This window comes from Neovison vison, chromosome 13 (assembly GCF_020171115.1).
Source record: "Neovison vison isolate M4711 chromosome 13, ASM_NN_V1, whole genome shotgun sequence".
Lineage (NCBI taxonomy): Eukaryota > Metazoa > Chordata > Mammalia > Carnivora > Mustelidae > Neogale > Neogale vison.
The window spans coordinates 30,843,980-30,866,016 of NC_058103.1; the positions used below are offsets into that span (position 1 = coordinate 30,843,980).

At 44.6% G+C, this 22,037-nt stretch overlaps 1 protein-coding gene across 2 annotated transcripts in view; it reads left to right on the forward strand.

Moving 5' to 3' along the window:
- Nucleotides 1–22,037, forward strand: part of SLC24A4 (solute carrier family 24 member 4) — a 173,699-nt gene that overhangs the window by 146,476 nt on the left and 5,186 nt on the right. For both annotated transcript variants that reach the window (XM_044230999.1, XM_044231000.1), the window contains exons 13-15: nucleotides 13,635–13,801; nucleotides 17,589–17,703; nucleotides 21,572–21,684. In XM_044230999.1, the coding sequence (XP_044086934.1) occupies nucleotides 13,635–13,801; nucleotides 17,589–17,703; nucleotides 21,572–21,684 (395 nt within the window). The remainder of the gene's footprint in view (nucleotides 1–13,634; nucleotides 13,802–17,588; nucleotides 17,704–21,571; nucleotides 21,685–22,037) is intronic.

Consider the following 22,037-nt stretch of genomic DNA (forward strand, 5'->3'; position numbering starts at 1 on the left):
GGGGGCATAGCATGAGCCCTATTTTGACCATGACCTGCGGCAATAGCTAATTTACACACAGATATCTGTCAAATATAACAGGAGTCTCATAAGATGATATTTCATTCTTACTGTATACCATAACTCTGCTATTTACTTCTTTTAAAGAAATGCTGGTTGCCATCCGCTTAATTGCTCTCACCGTCCATTAATGGATGGCATCCAGGGGTTGAACATCACAGCAGCAACACAGGTCTGATAGAGCACTGTTTCATGGAGAACAACGGTGGGCCCTGAGGCTTGCCAGCTGGGTGGGGCCAGATCCTGGGGAGATGTCCAAACCAGATGTGAAACCTGTACCAGACAAAAACAACACAAGTTTGTATCTGAAAATAAGAAACAATCTTCCCACTGTGGCGTTTGTATATATCTCCAAAGATGCTCCCGAGAATTTAAGTGTTCAGGGTTGCGATTCCTTGAAGTGGATTCTTCCCACATATATGGAGTTTTAGGTCAATTGTGGAGAGCCCTCACTGCCTAGATGGGGTAGGGTGTGCGCTGATAAGGGAAGAGCCAGGAATTTTGGGCAATCAAGCAGGAAACCCTTCTGCTCTTTATGCAAGGATTACAAGGCACAGAAAGGTACGTAGAGAAAGATTTGGGAAGACAGATGTCTTTCTGATGAAGTTTCTAGGATGAATACATGAATGGATTTGCTGATTTTTTGAGCTAACCATAGTCTGTTCATTATTACAAGCAGGCTGGGTTGTTTTTTTTTTTTCTTAGTAAATACACTTTTAATGATTTAGGAAGATTCAAACCCAGATGTACAGAGCTAAAACAGCTCCTGCCAGCCTACTTTGCAGTTTTTTTATTGAGATATAATTCATAGATCATGAAATTCACCCTTATGAAGTGTCTAGTTCAGTGGTTTTTAACATATTTACAAAGTTGTTCAACCATCACCACTATGTATTTCCAGAAAGTTGTTTGTTTGGTTTTTTTTAAGATTTACTTTTTAGAGAGAGAGCATGTGTGCATGCACGAGTGGGAGAGGTAGAGGGAGAGGGAGAGATAATTCCAAACAGACTCTGTGCTGAGCTCAGAGCCCGACTCCCGGCTCAATCTCACGACCCCGAGATCACGACCTGAGCTGAGACCCAGAGTCAGACTCTTAACTGACTTCACCACCCAGGCTTCCAATTCCAGAAAATTTTCATTTCTACACCCCAGAAACCCCACATCCATGAACAATCTCTGCCATCCCCCTCCACAACCATTGGTCTTTCTGTCTCTGTTGGATTTGCTTATTCTAGACATTTCATATAAGTAAAATCACATAACATGTGGCCTTTAGTGTCTGACCTCATGCATTTTGCAGGTTTTCTAGGTTCATCTGTGCTGTAGCACGGGTTAGTATTTCATTCCTTTTTACGGACGGATAACATTGCATTGTGTTTATATGCTGCATTTTGTTCATTCACTACTTGATGGGTATTTGGGTGGTTTCTACTTTGTGGCTATTATAAGTAACGCTGCTAGGAGCATTTGAGTACAGATTTTTGTGTGGGCATATTGAGGAACTGCCAAACTCTTTTCCAAGAGGCTGTGTGTGCATCTTTGCATTCCCACCAGGAGGGTATGAGGGTCCGCATTGTCCCCACATCTTTGCCCATATTATCATCTGTCTTTTTTGGTATAGTCATACTGGTGGGTACAGAGTAGTTTTATTTGTCATTTCCTAATGATTAAAGATGTTGAGCAACTTTTCATATACTTATTGGCTATTTTTATATTTTCTTTGGAGAGCTGGCTATTCAAATCCTATGTCTATTTTTCAACTTGGGATTTTTTATTGTCAAGTGATGAGTCCTTTATATATTCTGTAAACTAGACCTTTATATGATTTCTGAATGTGTTCTCCTATCAGGTGGATTGTCTTTCACTTCATTGATAGTGTCCTTTGAAGCTCAAAACTTTTAAATCTTGGTAAAATCCAGTGTATCTATTTTTTTCTTCTGTTTGTGTTTTTTGGTGTCTTTTAAGAAACCATTGTCTGATCCAGTATCAGGAAGAGTTATGCCCTCGCTTTCATCTAAACTTTATGGTCTCACCTCATATTTAGATCTTCAGTCCGTTTTGAGTTAATTTTTGTATGTGGTGTGAGGGAGGTGTCTAATTTCATTCTTCTGCATGTGGATAGGTTGTCCCAGCACCATTTGTTAAAAAAGACTGTCCTTTTCCTATTAAATAGTCTTGACACCCTTTTAATTTTTTTATTTACTTTTTAAAGATCTTATTTATTTGACAGATCACAAGTAGGCAGAGAGGCAGGCAGAAAGAGAGGGGGAGGCAGGCTCCCCACCCAACAGAGAGCCCAATGTGGGACTCAATCCCAGGATCCTGAGATCATGACCTGAGTTGAAGGCAAAGGCTTAACCCATTGAGCCACCCAAGTGCCCCTGGACACCCTTTTTAAATATCAGTTCATTTTAAATGGATGAGTTTATTTCTGGACTCAAAATTCTCTTTCATTGATTTATAAATCCATATGCCAGTAGCATACTCTCTTGATGGCTTGTAGCTCTCTAGTAAATTTTAAGATTTTTTTTTAAATTTTTCTTTCTTTATTTATTTGACAGAGAGAGATTACAAGTAGGCAGAGAGACAGGCAGAGAAAGAGAGAGGAGGAAGCAGGCTCCCTGCTGAGCACAGAGCCCGATGCGGGACTCGATCCCAGGACCCTGAGATCATGACCTGAGCCGAAGGCAGCGGCTCAACCCACTGAGCCACCCAGGCGCCCCTCTCAAGTAAATTTTAAAATCAGGGCATGTAAGCCCTCCAACTTTGTTCTTCCAAGATTAGTTTGGCTATTCTAGGTCTCTTGAATTTCCATGTAAGTATTAGAAACCACTGGTCAATTTCTATTAAAGAAAAATAAAGGTCTGCAGGATTTAATAGGGATTTTCCCATTTATTTAGGCTTTTTAAATTTCCTTCAATATTGTTTGGTAGTTTTCAGCAATAAATCTTATACTTTTGTTACATTTATTCCTAAGTTTTTGGTTTTGTTTGCTGCTGTCGTAAATGGAACTGGTTTTCTTACCTTCGTTTGAAATTAAGAAATTTAATTTCATAATGGATCGTTCATTGTTAGCATATAGAAATACAACCTTTTTTGTATATTGATCTTATATCTTGCAACTTTGCTAAATTCATTTACTATAATAGTTTTTTTGGTGTGTGTGGAGTTTTAGAATATTCTCTTTATGAGATCATGCCATATACAAATAGGAATAGTTTTACTTTCTCTTTCCAAGCCTAATGACTTCTTTTTCATGCCTAGTGCTCCTGGATAACACCTGCAGTACAATGTTGGATGGAAATGATCAGAGCAGACATCTTCATTGTGTTGAAAGCTTTCAGTCTTCCACCGTTAACCATGATGTTAGCTGAGGCTTTTAAAGATGCCCTTTAACGAGATGAAGAAATTCTCTTCTCTTCCTAGTTTGTTGAGAGTTTTGAAAAGGTGTTGGAGTTTGTTAAATGTCTGCCTTTTCTTTTTGCCTGAGTGGACGTGATTGTGCAGGGTTGGTTTTTTGTTTGTTTGTTTGTTTTTTCCTTTATTCTATTGACATGGTATACTGGATTGATTAAATTTCATATTCAAACCAAACCTGCATTCCTGGGATATCCCACTTGGTCATGGTACCATGGTCCCTTTTTACATGTTTGCTTGATTCAGTTTGCCAGAATTTTGAAGATTTCTGTATCTATATTCATAAGGAATATTGGTCCGTGTTTCCATTCTCTTGATGTCTGGCTTTGCTCTCAGGATAATACTGGCTTCATGGAGTGAACGGGAAGATGTTCCGCTCTCTAATACTTTTTGGAAGAGTTGTGACAGATTCATGCTAATTCTTTTATAAACATTTGGTAGAAATATGATCCTGGCCTTACTTTAAGAGAAAATTTTTTTGTTTATTTTGTTTGGCTTTCTGTCTACTATGTCAATCTCTTGTTATAAGTCTTATTGGATTTTTTTTTTCTTTCTTAGCCAGGTTTGGTGTTTCTGTCTTTGTAGGACTTTTGTCTGTTTCACCTAGGTTATGTAATTTGTTGGCATACTGTTGTTCGTAGTATTTCTTTAATAATTCTTTTAATTTCTGTGAGGCATATAACCATCACCTCTTCGATTCCTGATTTTAATAATTTGAGTCTGCTCTCTTTTTTGTCATAGTCTAGCTAAGAGTTTGTCAATTTCATTGAACTTCTTTATCTTTTTAAAGATTTTATTGAGAGAGAATGAGGGAGGGAGGGATGGAGAGAGAGGGTGAAACAGACTCCCCAAGGAACAGGGAGACCATCCTGGGGCTTGACTTCAGGACCTGGAGAACATGACCTGAGCCAAAGGCAGACACTTAATGAACTGAGCCACCCAGGTGTCCCTCATTGATCTTTTTAAAGAACCAACTTTTAGTTTCATTGATTCTCTTTTTTAAAAATTTTCCATTTTATTCCACTTTAATCTTGGTTATTTCTTTTCCTCTGCTTTCCTTGGGCTTAATTTGTTCCTTTTTTGTTTCTTAAGGAGGAAGATTAGGTCATTGATTTAAGACCTTTCCTCTTCTTTAATATGGTCATTTATAGCTATAAATGTCTAAGCACTGCTTTTCCTACATCCCATAAGTTCTTGTATGTTGTGTTTTCATTTTCATTCATTTTGAAGTATTTTCTAATTTCCCTTGTGATTTCTCTTTTGACCTACTGGCTATTAGTGGTGTGTTCCTTAATTTCCACATATTTTGAACTTCCAGTTTTTCTTTTGTTACTGATTTTTTTTAATATTTTATTTATTTATTTGACAGACAGAGATCACAAGTGGGCAGGGAGGCAGGCAGAGAGACAGGGGGAAGCAGGCTCCCCGCTGAGCAGAGAGCCCAATGTGGGGCTCCATCCCAGGACCCTGAGATCATGACCTGAGCGGAAGGCAGAGGCTTAACCCACTGAGCCACCCAGGTGCCCCCTGTTACTGCTTTTTAAGTTCTTTCCATTACAGAGTGGTTGTAAGACATCCTTCACATGATGTAAATCCTTCCAAATGTACTGATGCTTGTTTTATGACCTACCATGTTGTCGATCCTGGAGAACATTTTATGTGAGCTTGAGAAGTATGTGCATTCTTTTTGAATGCACATGTTAATGTTTGGGAACTTTTTGAATGTGAGTTCTTTAAGTACTCTTCCTGCCTTTTTTCCCTTTTTCTTTCTGTTTCTGAGACTAGATCATCTCAGCTGGTCTATCTTCAAGGTCATTGGTTGATTTCTTCTTCCTAGTCAAATCTGCTGTTAAGCCCCAAAGGTGAATTTCTCAGTTATTTTACTTTTCAACTCCAGAATTTCTCTTGGTTCTTTTTTATGGTTTTTAGTTCTTTATTGGTAGTCTCTGGTGAGAACTCATTCTCCTCCTTCTTTTTAGTTTTTTTAGACATTTTGACAACTCCTTTGTGAATATGTTTAAAACAGCTGATATAAAGTCTTTGTATAGGGACACCTGGCTGGCTTCGTCAGAAGAGCATGCTACTCTTGATCTCAGGGTCATGAGTTTGAGCCCCACGTTGGGTGTAGAGATTACTAAAACGAATGAATAAATGAGTAAATAAATAAACAAACTTTAATAAAAAACTAAAGTCTTTGTCTAGTTAACACAATGTCTGGAATTCCTCAGTGGTAGTTTAGACTGATTGTTTTTTTCCTGTGTATGGAACATACTTTCTTTTTTTTTTTTTTCCAATTTATTTATTTTCAGAAAAACAGTATTCATTATTTTTTCGCCACACCCAGTGCTCCATGCAAGCTGTGCCCTCTATAATACCCACCACCTGGTACCCCAACCTCCCACCCCCCCACCACTTCAAACCCCTCAGATTGTTTTTCAGAGTCCATAGTCTCTCATGGTTCATCTCCCCTTCCAATTTACCCCAAAGCACATACCCTCCCCAATGTCCATAACCCTACCCCCCTTCTCCCAACCCCCCTCCCCCCAGCAACCCACAGTTTGTTTCGTGAGATTAAGAGTCACTTATGGTTTGTCTCCCTCCCTATCCCATCTTGTTTCATGGATTCTTCTCCTACCCACTTAAGCCCCCATGTTGCATCACCACTCCCTCATATTAGGGAGATCATATGATAGTTGTCTTTCTCCGCTTGACTTATTTCGCTAAGCATGATACACTCTAGTTCCATCCATGTTGTCGCAAATGGCAAGATTTCGTTTCTTTTGATGGCTGCATAGTATTCCGTTGTGTATATATACCACATCTTCTTGATCCATTCATCTATTGATGGACATCTAGGTTCTTTCCATAGTTTGGCTATTGTGGACATTGCTGCTATAAACATTCGGGTGCACGTGCCCCTTTGGATCACTACGTTTGTATCTTTAGGGTAAATTCCCAGTAGTGCAATTGCTGGGTCATAGGGCAGTTCTATTTTCAACATTTTGAGGAACCTCCATGCTGTTTTCCAGAGGGGTTGCACCAGCTTGCATTCCCACCAACAGTGTAGGAGGGTTCCCCTTTCTCCGCATCCTCGCCAGCATCTGTCATTTCCTGACTTGTTGATTTTAGCCATTCTGACTGGTGTGAGGTGATATCTCATTGTGGCTTTGATTTGTATTTCCCTGATGCCGAGTGATATGGAGCACTTTTTCATGTGTCTGTTGGCCATCTGGATGTCTTCTTTGCAGAAACGTCTGTTCATGTCCTCTGCCCATTTCTTGATTGGATTATTTGTTCTTTGGGTGTTGAGTTTGTTAAGTTCTTTATAGATTTTGGACACTAGTCCTTTATCTGATATGTCATTTGCAAATATCTTCTCCCATTCTGTCAGTTGTCTTTTGGTTTTGTTAACTGTTTCCTTTGCTGTGCAAAAGCTTTTGATTTTGATGAAATCCCAAAAGTTCATTTTTGCCCTTGCTTCCCTTGCCTTTGGCGATGTTCCTAGGAAGATGTTGCTGCGGCTGAGGTCGAAGAGGTTGCTGCCTGTGTTCTCCTCAAGGATTTTGATGGATTCCTTTCTCACATTGAGGTCCTTAATCCATTTTGAATCTATTTTTGTGTGTGGTGTAAGGAAATGGTCCAATTTCATTTTTCTGCACGTGGCTGTCCAATTTTCCCAACACCATTTATTGAAGAGGCTGTCTTTTTTCCATTGGACATTCTTTCCTGCTTTGTCGAAGATTAGTTGACCATAGAGTTGAGGGTCTATTTCTGGGCTCTCTATTCTGTTCCATTGGTCTATGTGTCTGTTTTTGTGCCAGTACCATGCTGTCTTGATGATGACAGCTTTGTAATAAAGCTTGAAGTCTGGAATTGTGATGCCACCAACTTTGGCTTTGTTTTTCAATATCCCTTTGGCTATTCGAGGTCTTTTCTGGTTCCATATAAATTTTAAAATTATTTGTTCCATTTCTTTGAAAAAGATGGATGGTACTTTGATAGGAATTGCATTAAATGTGTAGATTGCTTTAGGTAGCATAGACATTTTCACAATATTTATTCTTCCAATCCAGGAGCATGGAACATTTTTCCATTTCTTTGTGTCTTCCTCAATTTCTTTCATGAGTACTTTATAGTTTTCTGAGTATAGATTCTTAGCCTCTTTGGTTAGGTTTATTCCTAGGTATCTTATGGTTTGGGGTGCAATTGTAAATGGGATTGACTCCTTAATTTCTCTTTCTTCTGTCTTGTTGTTGGTGTAGAGAAATGCAACTGATTTCTGTGCATTGATCTTATATCCTGACACTTTACTGAATTCCTGTATAAGTTCTAGCAGTTTTGGAGTGGAGTCTTTTGGGTTTTCCACATAGAGTATCATATCATCTGCGAAGAGTGATAATTTGACTTCTTCTTTGCCGATTTGGATGCCTTTAATTTCCTTTTGTTTTCTGATTGCTGAGGCTAGGACTTCTAGTACTATGTTGAATAGCAGTGGTGATAATGGACATCCCTGCCGTGTTCCTGACCTTAGTGGAAAAGCTTTCAGTTTTTCTCCATTGAGAATGATATTTGCAGTTGGTTTTTCATAGATGGCTTTGATGATATTGAGGTATGTGCCCTCTATCCCTACACTTTGAAGGGTTTTGATCAGGAAGGGATGCTGTACTTTGTCAAATGCTTTTTCCGCATCTATTGAGAGTATCATATGGTTCTTGTTCTTTCTTTTATTGATGTGTTGTATCACATTGACTGATTTGCGGATGTTGAACCAACCTTGCAGCCCTGGGATAAATCCCACTTGGTCGTGGTGAATAATCCTTTTAATGTACTGTTGAATCCTATTGGCTAGTACTTTGGTGAGAATTTTTGCATCTGTGTTCATCAAGGATATTGGTCTATAGCTCTCTTTTTTGATGGGATCCTTGTCTGGTTTTGGGATCAAGGTGATGCTGGCCTCATAAAATGAGTTTGGGAGTTTTCCTTCCATTTCTATTTTTTGGAACAGTTTCAGGAGAATAGGAATTAGTTCTTCTTTAAATGTTTGGTAGAATTCCCCCGGGAAGCCATCTGGCCCTGGGCTTTTGTTTGTTTGGAGATTTTTAATGACTGTTTCAATCTCCTTACTGGTTATGGGTCTGTTCAGGCTTTCTATTTCTTCCTGGTTCAATTTTGGTAGTTTATATGTTTCTAGGAATGCATCCATTTCTTCCAGATTGTCAAATTTGTTGGCGTAGAGTTGCTCATAGTATGTTCTTATAATAGTTTGTATTTCTTTGGTGTTAGTTGTGATCTCTCCTCTTTCATTCATGATTTTATTTATTTGGGTCCTTTCTCTTTTCTTTTTGATAAGTCTGGCCAAGGGTTTATCAATTTTATTAATTCTTTCAAAGAACCAGCTCCTAGTTTGGTTGATTTGTTCTATTGTTTTTTTGGTTTCTATTTCATTGATTTCTGCTCTGATCTTTATGATTTCTCTTCTCCTGCTGGGCTTAGGGTTTCTTTCTTGTTCTTTTTCCAGCTCCTTTAGGTGTAGGGTTAGGTTGTGTACCTGAGACCTTTCTTGTTTCTTGAGAAAAGCTTGTACCGCTATATATTTTCCTCTCAGGACTGCCTTTGTTGTGTCCCACAGATTTTGAACCGTTGTATTTTCATTATCATTTGTTTCCATGATTTTTTTCAATTCTTCTTTAATTTCCCGGTTGACCCATTCATTCTTTAGAAGGATGCTGTTTAGTCTCCATGTATTTGTGTTCTTTCCAGACTTCCTCTTGTGGTTGAGTTCTAGCTTCAGAGCATTGTGGTCTGAAAATATGCAGGGAATGATCCCAATCTTTTGATACTGGTTGAGTCCTGATTTAGGACCGAGGATGTGATCTATTCTGGAGAATGTTCCATGTGCACTAGAGAAGAATGTGTATTCTGTTGCTTTGGGATGAAATGTTCTGAATATATCTGTGATGTCCATCTCATCCAGTGTATCATTTAAGGCCTTTATTTCCCTGTTGATCTTTTGCTTGGATGATCTGTCCATTTCAGTGAGGGGAGTGTTAAAGTCCCCTACTATTATTGTATTATTGTTGATGTGTTTCTTTGATTTTGTTATTAATTGGTTTATATAGTTGGCTGCTCCCACATTGGGGGCATAGATATTTAAAATTGTTAGATCTTCTTGTTGGACAGACCCTTTGAGTATGATATAGTGTCCTTCCTCATCTCTTATTATAGTCTTTGGCTTAAAATCTAAGTGATCTGATATAAGGATTGCCACTCCTGCTTTTTTCTGATGTCCATTAGCATGGTAAATTCTTTTCCACCCCCTCACTTTAAGTCTGGAGGTGTCTTCGGGTTTAAAATGGGTTTCTTGGAGGCAACATATAGATGGGTTTTGTGTTTTTATCCATTCTGATACCCTGTGTCTTTTGATTGGGGCATTTAGCCCATTAACATTCAGGGTAACTATTGAGAGATATGATTTTAGTGCCATTGTATTGCCTGTAAGGTGACTGTTACTGTATATTGTCTCTGTTCCTTTCTGATCTACCACTTGTAGGCTCTCTCTTTGCTTAGAGGACCCCTTTCAGTATTTCCTGTAGAGCTGGTTTGGTGTTTGCAAATTCTTTCAGTTTTTGTTTGTCCTGGAAGCTTTTAATCTCTCCTTCTATTTTCAATGATAGCCTAGCTGGATATAGTATTCTTGGCTGCATGTTTTTCTCGTTTAGTGCTCTGAAAATGTCATGCCAGCTCTTTCTGGCCTGCCAGGTCTCTGTGGATAAGTCAGCTGCCAATCTAATACTTTTACCATTGTATGTTACAGACTTCTTTTCCCGGGCTGCTTTCAGGATTTTCTCTTTGTCACTAAGGCTTGTAAATTTTACTATTAGGTGACGGGGTGTGGGCCTATTCTTATTGATTTTGAGGGGCGTTCTCTGAGCCTCCTGAATTTTGATGCTCGTTCCCTTTGCCATATTGGGGAAATTCTCCCCAATAATTCTCTCCAATATACCTTCTGCTCCCCTCTCTCTTTCTTCTTCTTCTGGAATCCCAATTATTCTAATGTTGTTTCGTCTTATGGTGTCACTTATCTCTCGAATTCTCTCCTCATGGTCCAGTAGCTGTTTGTCCCTCTTTTGCTCAGCTTCTTTATTCTCTGTCATTTGGTCTTCTATATCGCTAATTCTTTCTTCTGCCTCATTTATCCTAGCAGTGAGAGCCTCCATTTTTGATTGAACTTCATTAATAGCTTTTTTGATTTCAACTTGGTTGGATTTTAGTTCTTTTATTTCTCCAGAAAGGGCTTTTATATCTCTGGAGAGGGTTTCTCTAATATCTTCCATGCCTTTTTCAAGCCCGGCTATAACCTTGAGAACTGTCATTTTGAACTCTAGATCTGACATATTACCAATGTCTGTATTGATTAGGTCCCTAGCCTTTGGTACTGCCTCTTGTTCTTTTTTTTGTTGTGAATTTTTCTGCCTTGTCATTTTGTCCAGATAAGAGTATATGAAGGAGCAAGTAAAATACTAAAAGGGTGGCAACAATCCCAGGAAAATATGCTTTAACCAAATCAGAAGAGATCCCAAATCGTGAGGGGGGATTTCTCCTCCCTCACGATTGGGTGAGGGATCTCCTCTGATTGGGATCTCCTTTGATTGGGATCTCCCAATCTCTTCTGATTGGGATCTCTTCTGATTTGGGGATAAAAAGAGGTTCAAAAAGAAAGAAAGAAAAAAAATAAAAAAAGAATTAAAAAAAAGAGATTGAATTAAAAATTCAATCAAGAATTTAAAAAAGAATTAAGAAAAAAAAAGATTGAAGAGATTAGGATCTCTTCTTTCAGAAAGTGGTTGTTTTTCTGTTTCTAGAATTGCTGTTCTTCTCTTCGATCTGCTGATGGATTTGCAGGTGTTTGCAATCTTTAGATAAGCTCTTTAGCTGATCTCCTGCTAGCTGAGGTAGTCTCAGCCTGCTACTTCTCTGCCATCTTGACTCCTCCTGGAACATACTTTCTTATTTCTTTGCATGTCTCATAATTTTTTGTTGTTGGAAACTGGGCATTTAAAATAATAAGATTTGACAATGCTGCAAATCAGATTCTTCTCCCTTTACTGGGCTTCTTGTTATTGCTATTTATTATTATTGCTTGTTTAGTCAATTTTCTTAGCTAATTCTGTAAAATCTGTCTTCATTGTGTGTGGCCCCTGAAATATCTGCTAGATTCTCTTAAGGCCACCTAATGATTGCATAGAGAATTCCTTTGATATCCAGGACCAAATAAGTATTTCAGTCTTTGCAATAAGTTCTGTATGTGTTTGGAGGCACACCTTCAACACTTAGGCAGACAATTAACAAATGTATCTTAGTTTTTATTTTCTTGCTTATTCAGAGCCTCAACATCAGGCAAAGGTGGAAGCTTAGGACATCCTCAACTCTTTACTGAGTATGCAAATATCTATGGGCACAGTCTGATGCATACTCATGGTCTTTTAGATTCCCAAATATGTGGGAGCTTTGCAAAGCCCTCTGTGGATAGCCCTTTCTCCAGTTTTTCCTTTCAAGCTGTTTGGCTAGTGCATTGTTTGTTTCAATGGTTACCTACCACCTTGGACAGTGGGATGTTCAACAGTTGCCTCTGATTGTTTTCAACAAATGCCCCCAAGGAAAAGGCTATTCACACTGGCTGAGCTCTGATTCAGGAAAAATAGATAGCCTTGACAATGGGATCTTCCAGGAAACCACCGGACAGGCCAAATAATGCCAGTTCTCCAAAAATGGACTTGGAAGGAGCTCCAGCCCTCCCCCACTATGGTGGATGTCAGGATGCTGTTTCTCAAGGTGACTCCAGAGCTGGTGGAAGGACCTGGAAAATAGAGCAAGTTAAAACTCCACAAAGCTCACTGTTCTCACTGAGATCCAGCCAGTTTTCTAAAGTAAACTCCGCTGGAATTACTATACGCCTTTGGTTAATTTCCAGAGTTCTGAAAAAGGCTGCTTCTGACCATTCTTGCCAATGTTCTCATTGCTTTTCTGGAGGAGAGAATCCTCAGAAGTCCGTCTGCCACTATTTTATTGGCGTGGCCAACAAGCTAATTTTGAGCCTGCATGTGTACACCATACTTAGTGGCTAATTAAGGACACTATGCTTGCACTCAGTGGCTTAGTTGATAGGTCCCCCAATGATAGGTCTGTGATCAAAGGAGCAAGACTTATACAAAGCGAAGGTCAAGCAAAGCTTTATTTCGCTCCAAGCATCGAGAATCAAACCGACCGTTCGCTGCCGCCTCTTACAGAGAGGGCGACCCCTCCCAGCCTCACAGACTACTTTTATAGAGCAAAGGCCATGTGGTTGAGCCTGGCCACACGTAGATGACCAATGAGATTGTAACACACAGAGAAAGCTGCGCAGTCATGCTAGGTCACACATGGGTGGCCAGTTGAATTACAATTCACCCCATAGTAGCTATTTGAACTAGCCTATCACCTTGGTCGGAATTGGTGCCCAAAAGGTAGGGCCCACACTCCTTGGTAGCTAGGGAGACAGTATGCGTGCCCCACTGATCGGATGTCTCCACCAGATCCGACTCATTCCTGCATTCGGGCTCTGTTATCTCCACCTTACCTGACATGCCCTTGTATTTGGGCTCTGTTATCAGGGACTAGTTGAGCATATTTTACTGGTTTCCCAGACTTGCTTTTAAGTAAGTTCCCCGGGGGGGGGCAGGGTCAGTTTAAGTTTTACTGCATAAACAACAAAATTACTGTTTAACCAGTTGGAATCACTCTGGCTAAATAAGCCCTTACATAGTGAGGCCACTTTTCCTTCGTTGAATTGTTTGTGGATTCTGCTGCTAGGGGCCAGTGAGATCGCACCTGCCAGGCGAGCCCTCCTACATTTTAGTCTTGTATCTACAACAAGCTGAGTATATGACCTTGGAACGGAGGAGCTGAGAATTCCAGAGTACCAACTATGTGCTGCAGCGTGTGCTGCGTATTTTATGTATATTATATCTTGTCATTCTTGCACCAACCAAGAAAGAGAAAATGTTCCCATTTAATGGATGAAGAAACTTCTAAAATGCGGTGATAGGTAGATTGGCAGATGTGTAACCCGGTATGTGTTTCTCTCCTCCCCCTTCGGGCTCCACCCCCTCCCACTGCAGAGGCAAGAGGGGACAAGGCCAAGTGGGTATTTACCTGGCCACTCATCTTCCTCCTGTGCGTCACCATCCCTAACTGCAGCAAGCCCCGCTGGGAGAAGTACTTCATGGTTACCTTCATCACGGCCACGTTGTGGATCGCTGTCTTCTCCTACCTGATGGTGTGGTTGGTGAGTGGTTATGGAAGTAGGGGTGGGCCACACAGACAGCCCCTGCCCAGCCCCTGCCGGAGATGGGAGAGCTGGGTTCAAGAGCGACCTCAGACACGGTGGTGCCACCTTCGGCAAGCCACCTCCCTTTGCAGACGTTGGCTTATTTCTCCGTAGAAGGGGTTTCATCACAGGCGCCTGGGACTGTGCTGGGCACTGCAGATTCCTGGATGGATACAGTATGGCGCCAGCCTTCAAGGCAAGAGTTGGGGGCGGGAGATGAGATTCTGAGACCCGCTGCTGCTGCAATGGGAAGAGGAATACGGCAGGGTAGTGGGGATGCTCTGGGAAGATCTCTGGAGGGCTAGGCCTAGTCCCCCTTCCTTTCTGGGACCCCTGGGGGAATGTGAGGGAGACTGGAGTCAGTGGGAGATGAACACAAGGCAGCCTTCATTGTAACCCCTGCCAGTAAACTCTTTCAGCCTTCATAACAACAACAGTGGGATAGGTGTTTTTATTTTGTCCATTTCACAGGTGAGGCATCCAGATTGAGTAATTAGCCCGGCTGCACAATTATCAACTATTATGGGATTAGTTCCACAATCAGTGAATTCTAAACTTGGGCTCCTGAGTCATGATCTCAATGGCTATCCTCAGCTGTCCCTCAGTTTCTTACTGGAGTTTTCAGAGGCCATTTGCACCCAAGTTTTGTTTGTTTGTTTGTTTGTTTTTTATAGATTTCTATTTATTTATTTGATAGACAGAGAGAGATCACAAGTAGGCAGAGAGGCAGGCAGAGAGAGAGGGGGAAGCAGGCTCCCTGCTGAGCAGAGAGCCCGACGTGGGGCTCGATCCCAGGACCCTGAGATCATGACCTGAGCTGAAGGCAGAGGCTTAAACCACTGAGCCACCCAGGCACCCCCATTTGCACCCAAGTTTTGCAGGCAAAGAGGCTTTGGCATAGCTCCTTGTAAGCTGTACTGGCCACAAGTGACAGCTTCCTATACAAACCTTTCATTGGCCAGGGCATGGGGGTGGGGCAGCAGTAAGCAGGAGGCCCTTTCCCTTTGCTCTGGGTACAACCCTGTGGGGAGGGAAGGGCCGTAGGGTCACATGGAAATGCATTTGAATCCTAGACCTCCCACATGCCAGCCATGAAGTGCCGGCAGGTGGCTCAGCCTTCATGAGCCACGGTCACCCCTTCTCCAGAAGAGGGATGGCCATCCCTGTCTCACAAGGTCACTGGGAGGAGAGAAGTCTCTGCTCAGACATTGTGGCCCTAGCTGGCAGGATGACAGATGGATAATAACTGTCGATAGCAACTATTTTCACCATGAGATGTAGCCAGTTCTACATCCATGCTTTGTTCAGATCAAGGTTAAAATTCTTACACATGCCAATGTGTGTATGTGTGTCTGTGTGTTGGGGGGGGCATGTGCACGTGTGTGTGCATACTGGGGTGTGGGAAGAGTTGAAAATAGCTACTCTCGGGCGCCTGGGTGGCTCAGTGGGTTAAAGCCTCTGCCTTCGGCTCAGGTCATGATCTCAGGGTCCTGGGATCGAGTCCCACATGGGGCTCTCTGCTCTGCAGGGAACCTGCTTCCTCCTCTCTCTCTGCCTGCCTCTCTGCCTACTTGCGATCTCTGTCTGTCAAATAAACAAAATCTTTAAAAAAAAAAAAAAGAAAGAAAGAAAATAGCTACTCTCCAACCCCCCAAGTGAAGGACAATCAAGGATCACAAAAACGATGCCTTACATGAATCGCACTTGTAAATTGACATCTTTCTGAGTAAGGTAAATACCAACCCATCTTTATATGTGATAAAAGGATCCAGGGAATTCTCTTACTGAAGTGCATGCCCAAAACAACACTGCAAGGAGGAAAAAAAGTATTTGCCTGACATCGAAGGAGTAGGTATGGGAGTTAGGAAACATCAAATTAATGAATGGGTGAAACGTTTCCTCCAGTTACTGGAAACAGCAGTATTAGGAAATCAGCTCTGCTCATTCTCTGTGAGGACGTTTAGCAACACTCACATCCCCCCACACCTTGACTCAGCCCTCTTGTGCTGCTTAAAGCAGAGAGAGTCATGGGGGCAGCTTAGTGGGGGTCACAGGAACTGCTTGGCCAGGGCATCCCTACTTGTGGCTTTGAACTTCAGCCCGCCTCAGTTTGGGGTAAATGGAATGACCCTGATAGTAGAAATTGATCAAGACAATAGCACCCCGTGTTAGCCCTCATTTGGGGCCACGAGCCTGCTTTCCTTATGCCCCAGTGGAGGCCACCAGGCAGCAGTGATGTCCCACCTGCCCACCCCTTACTCCTGTCACCTTTTGGATCTCTCACCCCTAAGGCTTCAGAGAAACTAATTCTTGAATGTCCTTGTGAAAAGGGAGGGACCTTGGAAAGGGATGGTCCTGTCCAGCACCTTTGCACATTTGGGGAGACTGAGGACCAAGAAGAGGGCCACGGCTTCCACAAGGTCGCACAGAGAGTCAGCCCCAGAGCTGGGACTCAGGTCTGCTCCCCTATCTGGTGCCTAAGTATCAGCTGGGCTCAGAGGGCCCAGGGCTGGAGTCCGGGGCAACGCAGCACCCAGGCAGCATCTCTAGTCTGAAGCACCCTGGATAGTGCGTGCGTTTGCACACACACATGCACGCACACACACCCACAGACCTTCCTTCTGTTCTTCCATCTTTCAGCTTCTTAGCCAGGTAGTTCAGTGATTTAAGTGGGGGAAATGGAGGCATCCTCCACAATACCAAAACAACCCAGGCTCCTGTACAAAGTCTGGCATCCCCCGTGGAAAGCATGTCAGCCACGGCCTGGTTGGACTTGTGAAGTTCTTGTTCGTGGACTAAACACTATGGATAAGTGGCTCATTTTTGCCCTCCTCGGTGTCTGAAAGAGAAAAGAAACCTACATCTGTGACCATCTTTCTCAGGACAGGCACTGTCACCTCACATTTTCTCAATCTTTATTAGCAGACCCATTTTACAGGTGAGGAAACTGAGGCTCAGAAAAGGACACCAGCTTGTCCTAAATCACACAACCATTCACTGGGATTGGAGCCACCCATCGAAATGTGAACAACCCCAAGAGGTGCCACAGTTCCCATTTTAGAAGTGGGGAGCAAGCCAGAACGAATGGGGTTATCCAAATGCTTCTAGGGCTTTCCATCTGGGTGCTGCTCAGGGCTCCAGCCATCTCTGGAGCATCAGGCATTTCTCAGTAGAGCGTGTGACTGCAGATCAAGATCCTTCCACCCGACCATTCTATTTCTTGGAGCTTATGCTAAGAAGTCAGTAAGATAAGGACCCCAAGTCATATACACAAGATGCATGACACTGAGGTAGGAACATGGCCTTTAGAGTCAGCAAGACCTGGTCCCGAATCCCTGCTCCACTGCTCACCACCTTCTGGCCCATGGGCCATGCCCCATCACCTCTCTGGGCCTCAGTTTCCCTGGGCGTAAAATGAGTGTAACCGCAGTGCCCCCTCACCAGTGGGTGGTGATAAAGGAGCACCTGAGATTGTGTACACAACATACCTGGTAGAGTGCCTATATACAGTAAATGCTCAGTACATGTTACTTATATGCACTGAGGTCGTGAGAGCAAAGAAAGAGACCATATGGCTATGGGAGGGTGAGAGACGGGCCGTACAGCTATGCCCATGAAACCTATGCATCGGTTTAAAACAGCAACAGGAACATCAGTCCTACGTTCCAGTTGAAAGCCCTCAGAGTCAGCGAAGGTCCTAGGTGTTCTTCCTGGAGTTCACGGCCCCTCCCCCGCTCTTCTGCAGGTGACTATTATTGGATACACGCTTGGGATCCCAGATGTCATCATGGGCATTACTTTCCTGGCAGCGGGCACGAGTGTTCCAGACTGCATGGCCAGCTTAATTGTGGCAAGACAAGGTAAGGGCCATGCGCTGGCCCCCCTAGCTGCAAGCACCACCAGGCAGGCCCTTCCTGCCCCTACTGGGGTTAGAGTTCATGGCCCTTCAGACTGGTAGCTCTTACGTCATGCTATGGAGCCAGCAGATGAGGGGAAAGCATCATGCATCAGAGCCCATCTACGGAGAGAACATGACCAAGATGAACACCTCCGGATCTCTAGAAGCATTTGCTTGTGCAGACTAGGATCAAAAGAACTTGTTCTGGAATCACTAGTGTGACATTAAACGGTGCTGAAACCCCAACAAACCCCAGAAAATACAATAGTAATGAGACGTCTTCTGGTCCCAGGAAGGCAATGGGGGAGGAGCATCTTGTACCTCCAACTGTTTTCCTATTCTTAAGGTTCTAGAACATGGATACAGGTTTGGTTACCTGGTTGGTTGGCTGGTTAGTGGTTTTCTTTGGGGCTCACCACCTGACATGGGTTAATAAGCAAGGGAAGGAGTTCCTATGTGCTCTTTAATGCAGAACAAAAGCCCCGTAAAGGGCTGACCTTTGTTGATTGTGGTGTTTCTGCTGATGAGGTTGCAACCCAGCATGGACCTCCACACATCTTCCTCCACAGATGTGAGTGTGAAAGTATGGGGGTGGGGGCAGGCATGGGGGGCCAATAATAGTGACACTTCAAAGGAGACAGGAGAGGAAAGAAGTGCCCAAGGAGAAAGTGGACTCTGGAACGTGGAAAGTGACATTTTATTCCTCCCAGGTTAGGAGAAAGTGTTGACTGAGCTGGGGACAGATGTCGGTCAGTCCTGAGAAGACCTGTGATGCGGGGAGAGAAGTGTGGGAATGTGGTTGTCATAGGTTGGAGGCTTGCAGAGAGTGGGTAAAGGATCTGTACTCGAGAAACTACAGAACACTCATGAAAGAAATTGAAGAAGACACAAAAAGATGGAAGACCATTCCATGCTCTTGGATCGGAAGAGAGTGGGGACGGTGGGGACAGCAGCTGAGGGGAACGGGATTTAGTGGAGTGACCTCTGAGGTGAGTGTATTCACTTCCTAGGGCTGTCATAACCACACCACAATGGGGTGGCTTAAAATAAGAGACTGTTGCACAGTTCTGGATGCTGAAAGTCCAAAATCAAGGCAGCAGCCAGGCCACACTCCCTCCAAAGGCTGTAGGGAAGGGTCTGTTCCAGGCCTGTCCCCCAGCTTCCAGTGGGGGCTGGACAGCTTAGAGCTGCGTCACCATCATCTCTGCCTCCGTAAGCACATGGTTTTTATCCCTTGGCGTGTGTCTGTATCCGAACTTTCATCTCTGTGCAGTGAGGAATGGGAGCATTGCCGGGCACCAAGGGCCTGGTTGTTGTTCAGTGACATCAGCTTGGCTAGGCAGGACTCCGTCCCACCAGCTCCAGGGACACATGCACGAGAGATGACATGCACGAGAGCTGGGGTTGCTGGGTGGATGCAGGGAAGGTCAAGAGGGGGCAAGAGAACAGGCTGTTGAAACAACCGTCCCTGGAGTCCTGGCTGGCTGGGGGCTGGGGTCATGATGCTAGAAGGTGAAGGGCTGGGGGTGGGGGATGAAGTCAAGAAGGGGAACCTGGGCTAAGTGGGGTTGTGAGGGAGGACATCCTATCAGAGTGACTCCTGTGGAACGTGGAGCCACAGAAAGTAAGCGAGGGCAAGATGCAGGTGGAGTGCCTCTTCATGAAGGTGACACTGGGGTCCCTGGCCGAGGACCCAGCAGACAGGGGTAAAGCATGGACAGTGTCTTCCTGGAAAAGGGTCCAGAAACCTCTGCACAGAATCCGCTGCCCCAGCAGACCACGCCATGTGCTCTAACGCGGAGATCCCACATCCTAGGCTCCCCAACGCCTCCCAGCTCCAAGTGTGGTCTGGGCTGGTGGCCACAGCAGCTCGACCAGGGAGCTTGTACGAAATGCAGAATCTCAGGCCACCTGCGTGGCTCAGTCGGTTAAGCGTCCGACTCGGTTTTGGGTGCAGGTCGTGATCGCAGGGTTGTGAGATCGAGTCCCAAGTTGGGCTCCGCAGTGAGCGGAGCATGGAACCTGCTTAGGAGTCTCTCTCTCTCTCTCTCTCTCTCTCACTCTCACTCTCCCTCTGCCCCGCCCCACTCCCCACTCTTGCTCTCTCTCCTGCTAAAATTAATTAATTAATTGATCGATGAATTAATTTGAAAAAGGAAACACAGCATCTCAGGCCTGCCCCAGACCCACTCAGTTGGAACCTGCATTTCAGCCAGGCCCCCAGGTGAGTCTCATGCTCTTGAGAAAGGTTGCCCTGAGGTTCCTCCATACACAGCACCTGTGCACCTGTGCACCTGTGCACCTGTGCAGGGCGGGAAGCCTGGGGAATCTTAGGAGGTCTCCACCTCTCCTCTCAAGCATGGGTCACCTGCATCCCTCCTGACCCACTGAGCCAGGGCTGTGTCCTCTCCAGAGGCGAGTAACTGCCCCAAAATAGCTGTTGCATGTCCCTATGTTGTTCCAGAGACTGAGACCCTGGGAGGGTGATGCCCCAGGGTCAGTGCCGAGATGTTAAAGGCACTCAGCACGGCGCTGAGACAGGGGGAAGAACGTGAGGTCCTTGAGGGAGGCACTGTGTCCTGGAGGACTGTAGGTGACAGCAACAGGACAGGAGGAGGGGGTGGTCCAGCTCCCCACCCCCACCCCCGCCGGGCCCGTGCTCAGGCGGCCTCAAACCAGCTGTCCAGGTGCCAGGCTGAGCGGCTGCAAGCTTCTCAGGGACCCAGCAGTCTTAGGACTGCAAGCTGTTCCCAGCTCGTTCATTGCACACGCACTTGTATTCGTGCTGGGTTCTGATGGTCATGTCAGCGTAAAGCTGGGTGGCCAGGTTCAAGCAGATGGCACCCAGCAGGAGTCTTATCTTCGCAAGTTTGTTTTCTAACTTATAATACCCCTTGATCTGTTAAGTCCCTCGACTGTGTGGCTAGCATGATCCCGGCCAACTGGACAGAACGCAGAGGAGGATGGTGAGGCCCTAGGCTCTAAGATGCTTCTAGTCTAGTTGGGAGAAAAGAGTTTATTTACCCTGCAGAAGGCTCTAGGGCATGAGACCTGATGCCTCATCCTCTGAGCCCAGGTGGTGAGGCCATCACCTGAGCCCCAAGGACACATCCTGGCTCGGTTTGAAGGATGCTGGGCCCCTCCCAAACTGTGTGACCTTGGGTATGCCCCAAGCCTTGGTTCCATCATCTGGCATGAGGACGATACCTCGGAGGATTCAGTGAGGTGAAGCACATAGTGGATCCTCGGAGAAGATCAGCGGACTGGCCGGGCAGGAGAAATGATGAAGGGTCCTGTGTTCCTTTCCCAAGGCTGCCATAACAAAGTAGCACAAACAACAGAGATGTGTGGGCTCACAGTTCTGAGGCTAGAAGCCCAAGGTCAAGGTGGGACAGAGTTGGCTCTTCCTGAACACCATGAGGGAGAATCTGTTCCAGGCCTCTCTCCTTGGCTTAAAAATGGCCATCTTCATGTTCCCTCTGTGCCGTGTCCAGGTGTCCCCTTCTGAGAACAGCAGTCATATTGGACTAGGGTCTACCCCAATGGCTCCTTCTAAGCTGATGATCCCTGCAAAGACCCTATCTCCAAATAATGCCACATTCTGAGCTATTGGAGGTTAGGACTCTAACATATGAATCTTAAGAGTCACCATTCACACCCTAGGAGACCCCCTTGGACTTCATGGAGTGGACTTAGACCTCACAGGAAGCTTCTGAAATGTGGGGTCCATGAAGAAGGAACTCCTTTGAAGAATAGCACTACTAGGACCCGAATAGGGGTCTCTGGCCACCTTATCTCCATGAATGACACGCATCAATTATCTACTCTAGGCCTTGGTGACATGGCAGTCTCAAACACCATAGGAAGCAACGTGTTTGACATCCTAGTGGGACTCGGCATACCGTGGGGCCTGCAGACCATGGTCATTAACTATGGGTCCACGGTAAGCTCCTCCCCGCGCCTTATAAGCCACAGGGACACCAGACACAAGCTCTTGATGGGAATGGACAGTGGCATTGGCCCTGTCCCAGCAGAGAGCCCCCATGGAACGCACTGCCCCCCTCTCCTTGGCACCCTGGCACCCATTTTCCATGAGGGCCTCTGGAACGGCCTGAGGGGCACCTGTCCAGGGAAGCCCCACGTGCAGCCTCCCCACACCTGTGCTCACGGGCATGCGCGTCCACTCCTCATGTGTTCCCTCACACGGAGTGGAGACTTAAATCCACGGTTAGCCAACCGACCCCCACTATGTGCCCCCCATGAACACCCACCTATGCTTTCCAGAAGGAATACACT